The sequence below is a fragment of the Gadus macrocephalus genome, chromosome 14, assembly GCF_031168955.1.
Source record: "Gadus macrocephalus chromosome 14, ASM3116895v1".
Lineage (NCBI taxonomy): Eukaryota > Metazoa > Chordata > Actinopteri > Gadiformes > Gadidae > Gadus > Gadus macrocephalus.
In genome coordinates this window covers 21,994,246-22,010,530 of record NC_082395.1, presented here as the reverse complement: position 1 = coordinate 22,010,530, position 16,285 = coordinate 21,994,246, and the positions used below count along the sequence as shown (strand labels likewise).

Sequence of the window (16,285 nt, the reverse complement as noted above, 5' to 3'; positions counted from 1 at the left end):
TCTTCATTGTGACCTCTGGTGTTAAAGAAGCTTCACTTAACAACGCTGGACGTGAACGAACGCCAACGCCAGCTCTCTTAGACGGCCGGCGCTACATCCTGATCCTGAATTGTTTACTACTAGATGTGTTTCTGTCTGCTCCCTCTGATCCTTAATGATGGGGGGCAAGACCCTGCACCGGCTCGGCCGTTTGAAGCCCAGACGTGCCGACCTGGTTTCTCCCTCTGTGTCTCCGTCCTCTCCGCTCGCTTACTTGACAAGATGTCTGCTCCCCCTCCTCCTTCTCCTTTATTTCCCTGAATTAACTGGAAATCACATCGGATAAATGTGTCTGCTGAAGGATTAAGCGGAATAGAAACGGTCACGACCGAGTCATGCTCGTTTCCACCTTTCTTCAAATGTGTCCCTCGTCTCCTTTTCCTTCGTCCACTCCACTCTCTCAACGCCTACTTCAGCGTCCACACGACAGCCTTTTCCAAGGACTCTTGGCAGCGGGATTGATTCTCCGTCATCCTGGCTAACGAGAGGCATCTCTGTGTCGGCTGTGATGCACTATCTCTCTCAGTGAATCACACAGTCCCATGACAAGACATGCTGGCAGGAATACTGGGGACAGACCCAAAGATCGTAAGCACTTGCATGCTCAGAAACACTGTTTATTGGTCAGACAATACAGATGACTCCAGTCGCTGTACAGGTTCATCTGTCTCATATGATGCATGTGTTTTAAACATGCGGACTGACACTTTAAATAGTTTTTTTAATGTGGTTCAATATTGAATACATTGAGCGTGTGAACAGGGGTAAGGCCTAGGTCTGACGTTTGTGTGGATCGGGTCGTTAGATGTTAGGCTGTCACTGCGGTAGCTCTCACATCCTCCTTTCCTACGAACCATCTCAATACTGAGACACAAACGCTAAATAACTTAAACGTCTGGGATCTCTGCCACGATCCCAGACCGGCCGCCTGTACTACGGGGTTACAAGGATAATGAACCTTATCACAGAGCCAGATACGACCGGTTCCACACGGAGGGCTCAGAGAGGGGCAGGCCACAAGGCTGTGCGTGCTTCTGTTATATTTAGATCATGGTTGCGTACGTTTTGTTTTTGTTTGTTTGTTGAGTACATTCTTTTACATACAATAAGTTCAGACAGAAATTTGACAAACATAAGGATATTAAATAAAGCATGAATAAAGATCATGATGTATGAGCAAATTAAATGATGCTACCTAGTAAATACCCAATGTGCTCACTGTACTCACATACAGATTCAGCTTGGTTTGGTGTTTGCATTGCTGTGCATTGAGCGTTCTCGTCTGTTGACGGTATGTGGAAACACGTTTACGTAAAGGGCACACACAGCCTTCTTTACACAATGTGATTCCTGTTGTAAACATGGACTGCTCTGAAGTCTCACACACGCCCCCTAGTGTCGACCACCCGCCATGGCTTTGATCGCTCTAAAATAAAAAAATAAACCATTTATTTTCTGTTGCATACAGTTCTTTAATACCTCCTAAACGACTGTGACATTATTTTAATCAGTAAGAGCAGTTAAATCCTGTGAGCGTGTCAGGCTTAATTTAAATGAGATGGCTTGTTAATGGATCTCCCGGTGGCAAGCTGATGGCCTCCTCTCAGTTCTAGAAGGTTCTAGCAGGTCTGCTGGAGGAACCACATCTCTGTGGTTTCTAGGACAGCGCTGTTTGAGGAGCTAATACTTGGATGTGGTGTGAGCGATTCACTTGATGACGAAGATTTGGGTCTCAGGTTTGTCTGTCGAGTGGATGGTCTGCTGGAGAAAGGGAATATAATTACAATGATTTTGTACCTTTCTTGAATTTAGTTTTGACGAATTAGGTTTAACTACTCAATTCACACAAAATACATCTCTTTTTTTTTGTTTTTTTTATGAAATGCTGCATAACCTGGCCATGAAGTAAAGGCATAAAGATAAATACATAATCAGATTTTAACCTTCCATCCCCCTTCTTTGTATTGCATTTTACGGTACAAATGTTGACAACGCATGGGAAGTCAAGGTGTCCCACCAGTAACTCAGCTTAATCCTGTGGGATGCGAGCCGCGAACACTCTGTTGTTGCAGAACAATGCGAGCGATGTTTCCACTGCCAATGTGTTTAACACAAGCTGCTGCCTTCCTTGTCATCCAACTGCTTGGACAATATTGTATCTCAGCAATAACTTCAGAACGTATTGATCGTCATTCAGGGTATGTTTGAGGGTGTGATGTGATCCATATGTTTGTAGGATTAAAAAGTATGAATGAAACACCATGGGCTCCATCCACTCCACTTTATAGCATACCCCTGGAGGCCAAACGCCTGGAAATACATCCCATCAGGGTTAGGGTTAGGGTTAAGGAGTTATGTCACAGAAAGGGGGTGATTATCGCCTGTAATAATAACAATAATTATTATACAATAATAAAGTGTTCTCGTCAGTCAATTCATAATACATAATACAATTATGTAACGTTCCATGGTGTTAGAGATATTTATATTCCCGGTGTTTTTAAATGAATATAGGCCTACACATGAATCTTTTCCCCATTATAGTATGTTAGCTTAGCATGAAAAAAAACATGTATGCTACTCCCCAGTGGCAGTGTGCAGCTGGGGACGGTATTGACTGTGTGAACAAGTGGGCTGGTCGCTGAGCATCTCTGTGTGACTGATGTATATGACTAATGCCGGAGCAGGTGGGCGGAACCGCACTTACTCTCCTCCAATGACGTCACAGCAACACAGGATTCATGTTCTTGGCTCACGTTAGGCTCCGTGCCATAAAATGGATCTCACGAGCTGGGTGAGCAGCGTCTCTCACTGCTACACGCTCAGTATGGCTTTACTACGGGGATGGTGGAGTCAGCCATGTTGCCCTCCTCCCCTGGTCGTTCTTGTCAGTGTTTGTGTCTCTTGTGCCTGTTGTGTTGTCGTCTCTGATGTTGTGAGCTAGCGGGGTGTTTCTGAGGGGGGAGGCCGGGGGAGGCCGGGGGAGGCTGGGGGAGGTGTACAGGCCTTTTGATGAGGTTATAATGGAATGTAGACAGGAAGACACCTGTGCCTCTGCAGATACTCGTCACTGGCTACACGCACACACACTCGCGTGCACAAGCACACACACACACACACACTAACACACACAAATACACACACACACTCGCAGCCGTGCGCACACACACACACACTCACACTCGTGCACACACACAGACTCGCACTCGTTCACACACACACACACACACACACACACACACACACACACACACACACACACACACACACACACACACACTTTTTCCCTTTCATTGGCTCTCAAGTTCCCCTCCCCTCGCTGCTCACATGGCACCTCCCCTCCTCATCTGTCTTCAGAGGGGGCCACGCCCACTCCTGGAGTAGCCAGACTCGTTTGCATATAAACCGTTCGGTTGCCAAGGAGCCACTCTTGTCATGTGACCACTCAAGCGTGTGCGTAATGATCGTAGAAAAAAAATAAAATTCTCCCTGCTTTTGCCTCCCCCCTCCTTCATGTTGACACACACACACACACACACACACACACACACACACACACACACACACACACACACACACACACACACACATAAATACACAAACACAAACGTTTTCCCTGGCGCAACATGGAGACCGATAAAAGCCTTGCTGTGTTTTGAATCGACCAGGCTTTATTGAGACTCTATCTCTTACAGTAGGGCCCAGTAGGTACATGGTGATGTCACATCGCAGTGACGGCCTCCATTATGGACGCAACCCTGGAATGTGTTTTATCATGTCAGCGCTAATAGCCTTTAGGTCGTTGTTTAGTAATTAATCGTGAAATGAGTCGTCATTACGGGGAGAAGATGTTGTGTTTGAAACTGCCACAGCGCTTCTGATGCGAGACGTTGTAAAACGAGGTTTTCATTAGCCTAGATAACGTATTATTATTATATATTCACGAATGATTTAGGATTCTACAGAACTACAGAACTCTCTTGAGGGCTCTCAATATGGCGAATATCGTCAACCAAAGAACGATGATTCATGTGATGTACCAGCCCTATTGCTAGATGGGATTCTGCGTTTCTTTCCCCTACCAAGCTATCTCTGAGCAGGGTTCACAGTTTCCTCTCAACATTTGATGCACATTTCTGTTAAAAAAAGGACAAGACAGGCTCCGGCGCCATTGGTTGTATGTTTCGGAAACATTTGATCCGTGTGTCAAGGCCCTTCCAGCAGGCTGTTTATGTTTGTACACTGAAACGTGTTTCCCCACTGCCAGGGAACGGATAGAGAGTGGCCCTGAATAAGGTCCGTCGCTGGGCTTGTGTTTTTGGATCTGTTTCCAACAAACACACATAGTCTCACGCACACACACAAGCACACGCAAACGCACACTGTCACACACGCACACAATGTCACACACACACACACACACACACAGGCTCACACACACACACACACACACACACACACACACACACACACACACACAACCACACAATATCTCACACAACCACACAATATCTCACACATACACACACACACACACATACGCACACACATACGCACACACACACACACACACACACACACACACACACACACACACACACACACACACACACACACACACACACACACACACACACACACACACACACACGCACACAGGCCTCCACTGCAGCGGGTCAAACTCCAAGGCCTGGACCAGCTGTCTGCTCCGGCGCCAAGTGTTTCAGTCACAGGAAGAAAAATAACAGAATTTGGCACTGACAAACAATGCGCGCACACGTACACACACACACACACACACACACATGTACACTGGTCACTTTTCCCTGAATGACACGTGATGTGTTATCTGTCATGTGCTGAAAAAGGCTCTCAGAAACATTGTACCTTCATCAGTAGACTCTTCATTTTAATATAAAATATCAACTGGCCAATAGCTGTGAGCGTGTAGATGTAAGTGCACAGAACAGTACACGCACACAGGCACACAACTCTGTGTGACCGTTTTCGACCCTGTCTTTTGGTGTGCAGATGTTCCACGAGGATACTGAGGCTCTCCGTCCCGCATTCAAGGTTGTGGTGTCATTTCATATTAGAATTGTATTTAGTCCGAGCAACATCTTGATGTGCTTCATATGAGTGTTTAGTAACAGGAAATAAGTGACTTAATCTGTGGTTTGAACTCTACGGCCTGGTGAAAAGTGACTTTCCCTCGGGCTGTGAGAGCATGTCCAGTAAACGTTTAGTGTATTTCCTCATATGTGTTACCAAGACGATGTCTCTACCATATAGGGTTAACTATGACTATTGCTTGTGACTAAGGGGATTTTATAATTTTTTATTTTAATTTATTTTATAGCAAGTCCATTTTCTGTAGTACGTTGTCACAGTTTAATAGCAAACTTATTTCATCATCTTCTGTCCCTTTAATTCCCTCAGGGTTAGCTGATGACAAAGCAAAGGGTAGTTAGTTCACAACACTGCGTCTTGGAGAGGAGTGGGCTCGAGTCCTCCGTGTGTGGGGTCCTGGTTGTCGTGGGAACGTTGTCCCTGTCCCATGCACATCCCCGTCTCAAAGACACCCCCCCGGCCCGCTGTGTGTGTTTATGTGGAGCCGTGTTTGGGTAGACCCCAACCCAATCAAATCAAACACAACAATATTTGAGATTTTGAATCGGTGAGTCAACCGGTCGCTAAAAAACACTCTAAACCCCCGGGCCCCCCTCACAACACAGGATAATCTGGAAAGAAAAAGCATGTTGGAACCATCAACCAATCAGTGCTCTGCTAACCAGAGTCGGAGGGTGAATTTGGCCCAGAATCTGGCTGATTATTCTGTGGTGTCGACCCAGCATAACATAACTAAAGGACCGTTTGTGTCAGAAGGAACTGGTCCACCCTCACGTGTGTGTGTGTGTGTGTGTGTGTGTGTGTGTGTGTGTGTGTGTGTGTGTGTGTGTGTGTGTGTGTGTGTGTGTGTGCGTGCGCGTGTGCCTGTGTGTTAGTTGACCCTGGTGTGAGCTGACCCGTGGTGGTCCCGTGTCTGGCCGTGAGCCTGCTCCGTGTCGAGGCGGACCCCCGGACCATGTGCCTGGCTGGACACGTGGTCCTGGCTGCCAGTGCTGCTGGTCTCCCCCTCTCCCCCTCTCCCCCTCTCCCCCTCTCCCCCGGACCCCTCCTTGGCTCTGTTGCCACGGTGTGTCAGCGTGCCCCGTGCTGGCATGCGGTCGTCTGGCGGGCCGCATGACGTCTGGGTTGTGTGACAGCATGAGGGCCGGCTATATAAAGTGTGTGGCTCACCTGGGAGCGTGGGTTGGTGTCGTTTACTTTGGGGGCTCTTCAGGTCAGCTTCATACTTTTAACAGGGGCAGTAGCTGTATTTTTTTTTATGAGGTGACTTGCAAGTTATATTTAAAAATACGAATTTACAAATGTACCAACAGGGTCTCACAAGCCGAACACGTCGCTGAAATCCAGAACCTCAGGAGTTAAGGGGAAGTTAATGTAATAACTACTAGCACCATCTGCTGGTCTATTTTATCACAAAGAACGAGAGAGAGGAAGAGAGAGAGAGAGAGCGAGGGAGAGAGAGAGAGAAAAGGAGAGCGAGAGCGAAACAGAGAGAAAGAAGGGAGGGGGGGTGGAGGGGGGGGGGGGGGGGAAACGAGCCTGGGTTTTAACGACATCTCTAATATTCATGCTGATGCATTTCGCTGCTTTGTGCTTTCATACCGCCTCGCTCTGCCTGCCGGAGAGCCGCGTCGGCCAGTCGAGCCCCCGTCAGAGAGAGAGGGAAGGGCAGCGCCGGAGCAGAGGACGTGGGGGAGGAGGAGAATTAAAAGAAACACAAAAAAAAAACAAGTGGAAAAAAAAAAAAGCCGGATAAACCAACGAGGCGGGCGGGCGGAACACAAAAGGCTCGGCGTGCGGTTCTTTTTTTCTGGCGTGTAAGCGGAGGACACCTACCTTAGCCTGACATGTGACGACCGGAGGAAGAAGCAAGAAGAGGAAAAGAACCGGAAAAAACCAAGAGGGGAGGAGAGACGGCGCGAGAGAGAGAGAGAGAGAGAGGGGGAGAGAGAGAGGGACGGACCAACAAGGGAAGAGAGAGAGCACGAGATCGCAGGCGGTGAGAGGAATCAATGAGACGCGGGGAGAGGGGTCGCAGAGGAAGGCAACTCTGACACAAATACACACGCTCACTCTCACACACACTCTCACACACACACACACACACACACACACACACACACACACACGCAGTCATCGGCGCCGGCATAGACACACACACAGACACAGACACACACACACACATGCCCAGGGACTGGAGCTAAGCCGGACGGCGTCGACCCACAGAGCAGCAGAAATGAGTGCTTCCTGGATCGCCACGCACCTCCTCCACCGCCCACAGCGCTGCTCCCTCCACACACCGTGAAGGGGGAGAGAGGGAGGGGGAGAGGGAGGGAGGGAGAGCCAGAGAGAGTGTGTGTGTGAGTAAGAGAGAGAGAGAGAGAGAGAGAGAGAGAGAGAGAGAGAGAGAGCAAAAGAGCTCCCCATGCACTCCTCTTGAGCCCTGCCTGCTGGGGGAGGAGGAGGAGGAGGAGGAGGAGGAGGAGGAGGTGACGGAGCAGCGATCTTCCACTGCCCCGAGGAGCGCTGACTGGGGGGGAGCCGGGGGAGGGAGGGAGGGGGGAGGCACGCCGCGCCGCTCAAGGAAGACCAGAAGAACCGTGCGCACCCGCGCGAGAGAGAGAGAGAGAGAGAGCGTGCGAGAGACGAGCGAAGCAGAGTGACACAGAGACAGAGTGAGCGAGCGTGTGAGAGAGAGTGAGTGAGTGAGTGAGTGAGTGAGTGAGCGAGGGGGGGGAGGGAGGGAGATAGAGACAAAAAAAAACCGGGCGAAAGGGCAAGGCTTTTGTTAGGCTGTTGGAGTGGGGGAGGAAAAGAGAGAAAAAAAGCACCATGTCTACAGTGAAGAGGCCAAGAGGAAGGGTAAGTGAGCCGCACAGAGAGCTGAGTGAGAGAGAGAGTGAGAGGGAGGGAGGGAGGGAGGGTGGGAGGGAGGGAGGAGGGGCTGGCAGGAACTGAGCAACTGAACAACCTCTTCTGCTACTGGTTCATGCTGCACCGCCGCCATCTTGAACGTATTGCTGTTTTCCTTTTTTCATTCCCTCCCTCCCTCTCCTCACCCTCCCCCTCCCCCTCACCCATACTCATTTGCTTAGCTGCGTGTATGTGGGCCTTATGTAGACATAGTAGCTCCACCGGATTCTCCCTTTTGTCGTCACCCCCTCTCTCCCCCCCCTCCCTCCCCCCTCTGCTCAATTCATGCCTTGTTTTTCCACTCTTTACAGCCTCCTCGCCTAGAAGCGACTCCACGCTGTGTGTGTTCGTGTTAGTGTGTGCCTGTGTCCTACTGTGGAGTGTTGACAAGGCTCGCTCTGCCCGTCTATCTCTTTTAATGATTGCTCGCGGCCGAGCCGCCGGAGAGCGAGGGAGCGAGCGAGTGGCTGGCCCACATAGCCTCCTTATCGTGTGCTTCCCCTGCCCTGGTCCCATTGTTTTTTAATGGGACCGCATGCCGACAGATTGAAATCACTGCAGTGCTGGCAGCCTGTAATTTCAGTTATTTATAGATGTATCTCACAGCTGCAGCACTCTGTCCATTTTGGTGCATTTCATCTTCCGACTCTGCCCCTGTCGGTGTCCACGTCGCTGTCTTACTTTTCTGCTGAGCCTCCTCTCTTGTTGTCGTGTGTTGTTCTCTTCCGCTGCCTCTCGTTCTCCCCCCTCCTCGCCATTCTACTCTCACCTCCCCCCCTGGCTCCCCCGTATTGCCTCAAACTTTAATAAGAACATTCCAGCGTGGAGCTCATTGGGTTTTAATCACCTTTTCATCTTGTTTCACCAAGAAACACAGCTTCTTGGGGGGGATGGCAGAGAGACTGTGTGTGTGTGTGTGTGTGTGTGTGTGTGTGTGTGTGTGTGTGTGTGTGTGTGTGTGTGTGTGTGTGTGTGTGTGTGTGTGTGTGTGTGTGTGTGTGTGTGTGTGTGTGTGTGTGTGTGTGCGTGGCTGACAGTGTGTTTTTATGTTTTGAATGAATGAATGAATGAATAAATCACTGCTTACATTACCCTCCCCCATTTTGTTTAAATCGTATGGTTTGCGAGAATTCTCATTCAAGTGTGTGTGTGTGTGTGTGTGTGTATGTTTCCGCGTTTGTCAATGCACGTGTGTGGGTTAGGTGTGTGTGTGCTTCCGCATTTGTGTGTGTGTGTTTTGCTGTGTTTAGTTGAGTACGTCTGTACATTTATGGATAGTATATGTGTGTGTGTGTGTGTATTTGCACATTGACGTGTGTGTGTGTGTGGTTGCATGCGGGCACTCGCGCAGAGGTCATTTATATGTAAATAATACATAGCAGTCTCGTCATGTATTATTCACATATTATTGCCCATCAGGTGCGCTGGATAATTTACGACTGCAACAGTCTCACAGTCTATGCCGTTGATCCCTCCTCAAATGGAAGGCCCACCAACAGGAACAGCATGTTAATGTGTTCCTGTTGGATTCAATAGAGTTCTGCTCCAGGGGTTCTTAGCAGTCGTCTTTACAGGCTCGATGAATGACTTTGAAACAGGCCCTATCTTAAAACTCCCCAGTCATGCCTCTGCTTATGTTTGAGTTTGAGTTAAGGCCCCAAGCGAAACAGTTCTTGAATACATATAAACCTCATACTATCTCATAATACATCTCATATTGTCGCCATGTTGACCCCTAATGTTGGGTACACACTTAGAGACAAGTCAGAGATCTCACGATAGCTTAGGATGAATTTGACTGTTTTGGTCGTTAAGTGAGCGGAAGGAAACGATTTAGCCAACACAGTACACCACACGCCAAACAATTGAAAACAATGTTTGAGATTTTGTATCAGTGAGACCCCGATCGCTAAATAACACTCTTGACACTCCAAACACCACAGGATCATCTGGCTAAAACTCCCATGTTAGAACCTTCAACCAATCAGCGCTTTGCTGACCAGAGTCAGAAGGGGAATCTGGCCCAGAATCTGGCTAATCATCCTGTGATGTCGACCCAGCATAACATAACTCACGTGTGTGTGTGTGCGTGTGCGTGTGTGTTGGTGTGTGTGCGGGTGGAAAAGAGGGAGATAAATGTACAAGACACGTGAGGCAATGCTGTGTATCCCCCCCACACACACAGACACAATGAGACACAAAGCAGACAAGGGGTTTGCACAGCAGTTCAAAGATCTTTTGCTACCAAATAAACTTTTGCTTCTCTGTTTTGAACGTAAGCCGTGCTCCATGTGTGTTTTGTGCTCCTGCAGCATAATTACACCTGATCTCATGCTTCTGCCACTATTTCCTGTAATGGTAACAAAGCATGCATTGTGTCTCTCATCCAATGGCTGTGGGCCTAGGAAGCGATGCTGCTCGCCCCGACATTGCCCTGCGTTCCGACTTTCCCTTAATGTTCCTGTGCTGCGTGTTATGAAACGCGACCCCAAAGGCATGACGCACACACCGGTTTTTGGGCCGGCCTTGCCCTTGCATTATTGTATGTTATTTTATTCCTGAGAGGAAACATCACCTTATATGGGCGCATTAAAGATAGCTCACGCAAAGCTAGAAACAACGGATGTCTTTTTTGTTTTTGTTGCAGATAAGTGGAAGTCGATATGGAAATGGAGTTTTAAAGAGTGGCAACATAGTGGATATGAACTTACATTTCTTCTGCCACAGCTCTTGCAAGTCTTCTTGTAATCTATGTGTGATTCTATTTGGGCACCTCTTTTAACATTAGAATTCACTATCTTCCTCGGTTCTTTTGATTTGATCTGATTAAGATGAAGGGAGCTCATTGGGAGAATTTATATTGTTGTCGTTGTTGTCGTATTGTACACAAAGTATAGTTTGCATACACGGCTTAAACCTACTTTTTTCAAATCTTTTTGGGGATATCTTCAATATCTCTTCCAATGGAAGTATTTAAACAGGTGGTGCTGGGAACCTACTGGAACGGGTTACTCTCCAAACAAGCCTATCAATGCATGCTTAGATTCCAACCAATTACCACCCAGTTGATACCAAAGACACGCCCCTCCCTTCCCCGGTGAAGGTGAGTTAATGATTGAAGGCAGCAGGTGTTCTGATTGGTCAGAGTCACTGGCCTACCTTCAGTGTGCTCGACGTACGGCACGGTTAGCCACCGCAACTCTAGCTCTCAAGAGCCTCCCTGAAGTCAACACAAAGTAGAATCATAAAACCCACCTGCTTGTTGTTCCACCGTCCTTCCATAATGACATCACCCCTTTATAAGTGAGAGCCTGGTCAAGGCATCTTAAAGACCAGTCTGTGATGACATAGTAGACCGTGGAGACTCACCCCCCCTTGTGTGTGCGTCTCTCTCTCTCTCTCTCTCTCTCTCTCTCTCTCTCTCTCTCTCCTACATCAGCCTCGCAAGAATGCCAACGGTCCCAGTAGCAACCAGCAGGTGGTCAGCCCCCCGCTGAAGAGCAGCTCGTCCTCTTCCTCGTCGTCCTCGTCGTCCTCGTCTTCGTCCTCCAGCTCTTCGTCGGAGAAGAAGAGCCAGCGGAGGGGGTCCGCCCTGCCGCCGCCGCCCCATTCGTCCCAGCAGGCGGCGCTGCTGCAGCAGCAGCTGATGGAGGCGACGGAGGACAAGCAGGAGAAGGCCAATCGCATCATCTCCGAGGCCATCGCCAAGGCCCGGCAGCGCGGGGAGAAGAACATCCCCCGGGTCATGAGCCCCGAGAGCTTCCCCAGCTCGTCGTCGGCGATGCGCAAGGCCCAGCGGGAGATGGAGCGCGAGCGCAAGGCCAGCAGCAAGGCCCGCGTCAAGAGCAAGTCCTCCAAGAAGGTCTGCATCGTGCCCTCCGCCAAGATCAAGCAGAAGGCCAAGATCGGGTATGTAGCACTTATTGTTCTCCTCTGGGCCGACGGTGTGAGCTGTGAGTGAGGCATCGCTGTGGGTCTGACTTGTGTTGTTTGTGTGCAGTGTGTGCGTGGAGTGAGGCGTGGTTGTGGGTCTGTCTGTGTGCGTTGTGTTACTGTGGAGCCTCGTTGTGGGTCTGACTGTGTTGGCAGTGTGTGGTGCATACTGTGAGTGAGGCCTCGTTGTCGGTCTGACTGTTTTGACTGTGTGCGGAAGAAGATGTGTGTGTGTGTTTTTTGTTTTTGGAAAAATCCTTGGAAACATCGTTATATGTATTTTTTATTACACCAGATGACTCAGAGACTAATTTCCATTTTTCGAATTTTGAATTAGTATTCTTAACTTGATCCCTTATTCAGGAGCTTGACTTTTAAGGTTGCTAGCTTGCAGTTTCTTCGAGTGGAAAAGCAGTTGCTGAAAGGACAGTTCAAAGTTCAGTTGTATTTACAGCACACCATAAGAATAAACCAGTCCTAGTCGCTGGTACAGACAAACAAGGTGTGTGTGTGTGTGTGTGTGTGTGTGTGTGTGTGTGTGTGTGTGTGTGTGTGTGTGTGTGTCGTGAGCAATGTAGAGGTTGCCGCTAGTGTAAGGGAGACTTGAGACGTCTGGCTCCCTCAGGGGTCGACGTGGATCTATAGATCTATAGAGGGACATCAGGATCCAGGGCAGCCTTCACGTCTCAAAGTGTGCCTCTTGGCCCTCACAGCATGGATCTGGCCCTCAGCTCTGAGTGCCACCACTTTGGGTCAGTTCTTGCACAGCGACTATCAACTAGTTTTACTAACCATGATGGTAAACAGGTCCATTCCATGTCTACTTCATGGTACCGTATATTTCAAGCATTGCTTTTGACACCTCATTCTGCTTAGCATAAGGTGCCCTTCCCTTTAAGCTAAACCTGTGATTCATTCATGTCTTTCGATTTAGCAGAATGGTGTGTGTGTGTGTGTGTGTGTGTGTGTGTGTGTGTGTGTGAGAAAATACCACCTTGACTCTGGCGCTTTCTATGTTGACTTCCTGAAGCGTTTTCTTTCTCAGTTGCCACATCCCTCGATTTAAGCAACAATGTCACTGAAAGCAATGGAAGAAATAAACTGCATGTTTAGCTTGACACTGCCACGGCTGAGCTGGAAACGACTGAATAAATACATTCCCAAGGACAACACAGATTAGCTAATATGCCAGTCCCTTTCTGTAGTTGTACAGAGAAAAAGTACAGCATATCACAAAACCACTTCTCATAAGGATGACCTACTTAGTGTGTGTGTGTGTGTGTGTGTGTGTGTGTGTGTGTGTGTGTGTGTGTGTGTGTGTGTGTGTGTGTGTGTGTGTGTGTGTGTGTGTGTGTGTGTGTGTGTGTGTGTGTGTGTGTGTGTGTGTGTGGCAGAATGTGGCCTACATGAGGAAAGGAACTCACTCACACACAGAATGGCCCAGTCTTTGGTGCTGGCTTTTGTTTCAATGGCCTTTTCATAACATGCGTTACGTCACACATTCCTGCCATTTTGAAACAAATTCACAGAGAGGGACGGTTGAGCTCGAAGGGACAACATAGGTCACGACCTGTATGTACTGCTTCTGGGATATCAATCTTCAGCGTTTTGCCTATGCTAAGAACCAGGTTTTGTTTCGGTTATCTTGCAATCTCTTCCACAGAGAAGTACAGGTTCTTCTTGTTGGTCAGGTGGCGGTGTTGTGTGTTAACACAGACCCGAGTGTAAGCAGACTGAGCTCCAATCATTTCTTTGAAAGGAGGTGGAGGGAGTCGGAGCTGAACGCTGGAGCCTGGCTGGCCCGCCACTGGTTCCCAGGCTACTCTGCATGAGGGCTTTGCTGAGCCTGTTGTGTGTCAAGACGCTGCCTTCATATTCAATTGAACTGCAGATAAAATAAGTCATAAGTTACAATTAAATGGAGGCTGATGTCTTGCTGAGGGTTTCTACATTCCCAGTGAGATGGCCCTTTTTCTGTTTGTGTTTACTCCCATGTTGGATGGGTGGTGTGTTTTTCTTTTTCGTAAGAACTGGATAATTATGATTGCGATGGTCTGGCTCTTGAGTGACCACCGAAGTGTGTGTGTGTGTGTGTCTTTGAGTGTGTGTTTGCGTACGTGTCTGTTTGTGTGCACATGTGTCTCTTTGTGTGTGTCTTTGCGTACGAGTGTGTGTGTGTGTGTGTGTGTGTGTGTGTGTGTGTGTGTGTGTGTGTGTGTGTGTGTGTGTGTGTGTGTGTGTGTGTGTGTGTGTGTGTGTGTGTGTGTGTGTGTGTGTGTGTGTGTGTGTCTCCAAGGTTCTCTCATTAAATATGAATGCGTGGCGGCGGCGGCTGCAGCTCACCGTCTCGGAGAGTCATTACTCCTGCCCGGCGCTGAGCTCTTCAAGGATACCCCAGCCTTGTACTTTAATTCCTGCAACGGCTCGAGTGTGTTGCTGAGTTCTGTGCGTTTGGAGTGAGATTTCCTTGTGCTGCTGTTATTGTGGGCACAAGACAGACAAACAGGCAGGCTTGATAGACAGAAGGCCGAAAGTCTTCCTCAAGACCTGTTCACCCTCCCTTGAAAAGCGAACCTACTCCTGTGTTGAGGTGAACTGCGTGTTCCGACCACATTGATGCGGTTAGCCTTCCTTCTGGGATAAACCGGGGTACCTTTATTGTTGTAGGCGGCCACACACTAAGAGCTACCTAATGCTGTTCTTGCTGATGCTCTTCCATCGGTCATTAAAGGAAATTCAACAGAACGAAGAACAGAAGGAAACCAAAAGCATAGCATTTTCCTGATGAACCACTCACATTAATGGCGTTCTTGTAGTGACATAAGGTCTATGACGTAAACATGTTTGCTCAAACATGGCATAACATAACACAGCATAGCCTAACACATTTTTCATTTTATTGTATGGTTTTATGTAACTTGCATAACTGGCAAACCTCCCTGCTGAAAAAAAGGCTTCACATCGGATATCTTTCCTGCTGTCTGCCCCCTAACCTCTTTCCATTCCCCCCTCAGTTTTGAATATTAGTTCTCCCCACTACGCTGCAGGCTGTGAATGCACCATTTCCTCCAGGCGGCCATGTTGTGAATGTTTAACGGTATAAACCAGTGTTATGTACACTTGGTATTAGAGAGGGATAAAAATCTAAACAAAATGGTGCTCATGAGATCAATTACAAGATAGAAAATGGGGGTTTATGTGTAGCATGTGCACTGCAGCATACAGCTATTCATATCTCAGGCTCGCCTGCTTTCCTCTCGTCTAATCTCTCCCTCACTGGCTCATTTGGGGAAAATATGGAAAGCTGTTCCATTAATAATATTTTTTTCTTTAAAGCCTATCCGGGATATACATTTGGGTGCAATCAATGATGCAACAACTCGCTAACAATATGACGTGTGTGCCTGCATGCGTGTGTGTGTGTGTGCGCATGTTTTACATGATTGGGTTTCTGAGAACACCCACGCAAAGGTGTCTAATGCATGCACGATGGAGATTGATAGAGTGTGGTGTGAACCCATTCCTTTTCTTTAAAGTCAACCTTAACTGGAGCAGATACCGCACTCGCTAACGCACTCAAATCCCTTGTGTGGCTGGATGTGCTGTGCTAGTATTTATCCTAACAGAGTGATTTGTTGCTACTCTACCTACTACCACCGGTGGTGCGCTGTGTTGAGATTGAGATTACAAACCTCCATTCACAAGAAAGGGGGATTTTCTAGCATGGGCTGTTGCCACCGTTGTATTAAGCCCTTCAGGATGAGAGAGTGAGACACGCACGCACACACGCACGCATAACATGAAACACTGAGCAACACATTTTGACAGTGACCAAACCACCCCACACGATCGTCGACACGGAGATAGGCCTACTTGCAGGCTATGACAGATTAATCAAAGACGTCTGAGCAGACACACTCTTCCATTGTCCCTTTATGCATTTATATGTGCGTTATGTGATGCAAACATGCGTCACCAGCACACTGTGTGCTGCCAAGTAGGGCAGGCGCCGTTGCAACGTGGACGACACGCCTCTTCCCAGTTTAACCACGGCAAGCCCAGGCTGGGAATACACTGGATGTCCTAGTGGGTCGTCATGGCCTGTGTATAGCACCACGACGTCGAGGGGGTCAACGCGTCCACGTTTGGCTCGTGTACGAAGGGCTCAGGCCTTCTAGCCCTCCAGTACACATCCCAGTATGCAGATTTTCGCATGGCTAGCGTTGTGATTCTGAAACGTGTTTTTAATTCATGGCTGCTGCTGCTGTTG

At 48.4% G+C, this 16,285-nt stretch overlaps 1 protein-coding gene across 7 annotated transcripts in view; it reads left to right on the top strand.

Annotated features, from left to right (window-relative positions):
- chd9 (chromodomain helicase DNA binding protein 9) overlaps positions 1-16,285 on the top strand; it is an 82,404-nt gene that overhangs the window by 16,055 nt on the left and 50,064 nt on the right. For 6 of the 7 annotated variants that reach the window (XM_060071368.1, XM_060071366.1, XM_060071367.1 and 3 more), the window contains exon 3: positions 11,522-11,991. In XM_060071368.1, coding sequence (XP_059927351.1) covers positions 11,522-11,991 — 470 coding nt within the window. Of the gene's footprint in view, positions 1-7,079; positions 8,032-11,521; positions 11,992-16,285 lie in introns of those variants that run through there. The other variant, XM_060071369.1, reaches the window with a different exon arrangement.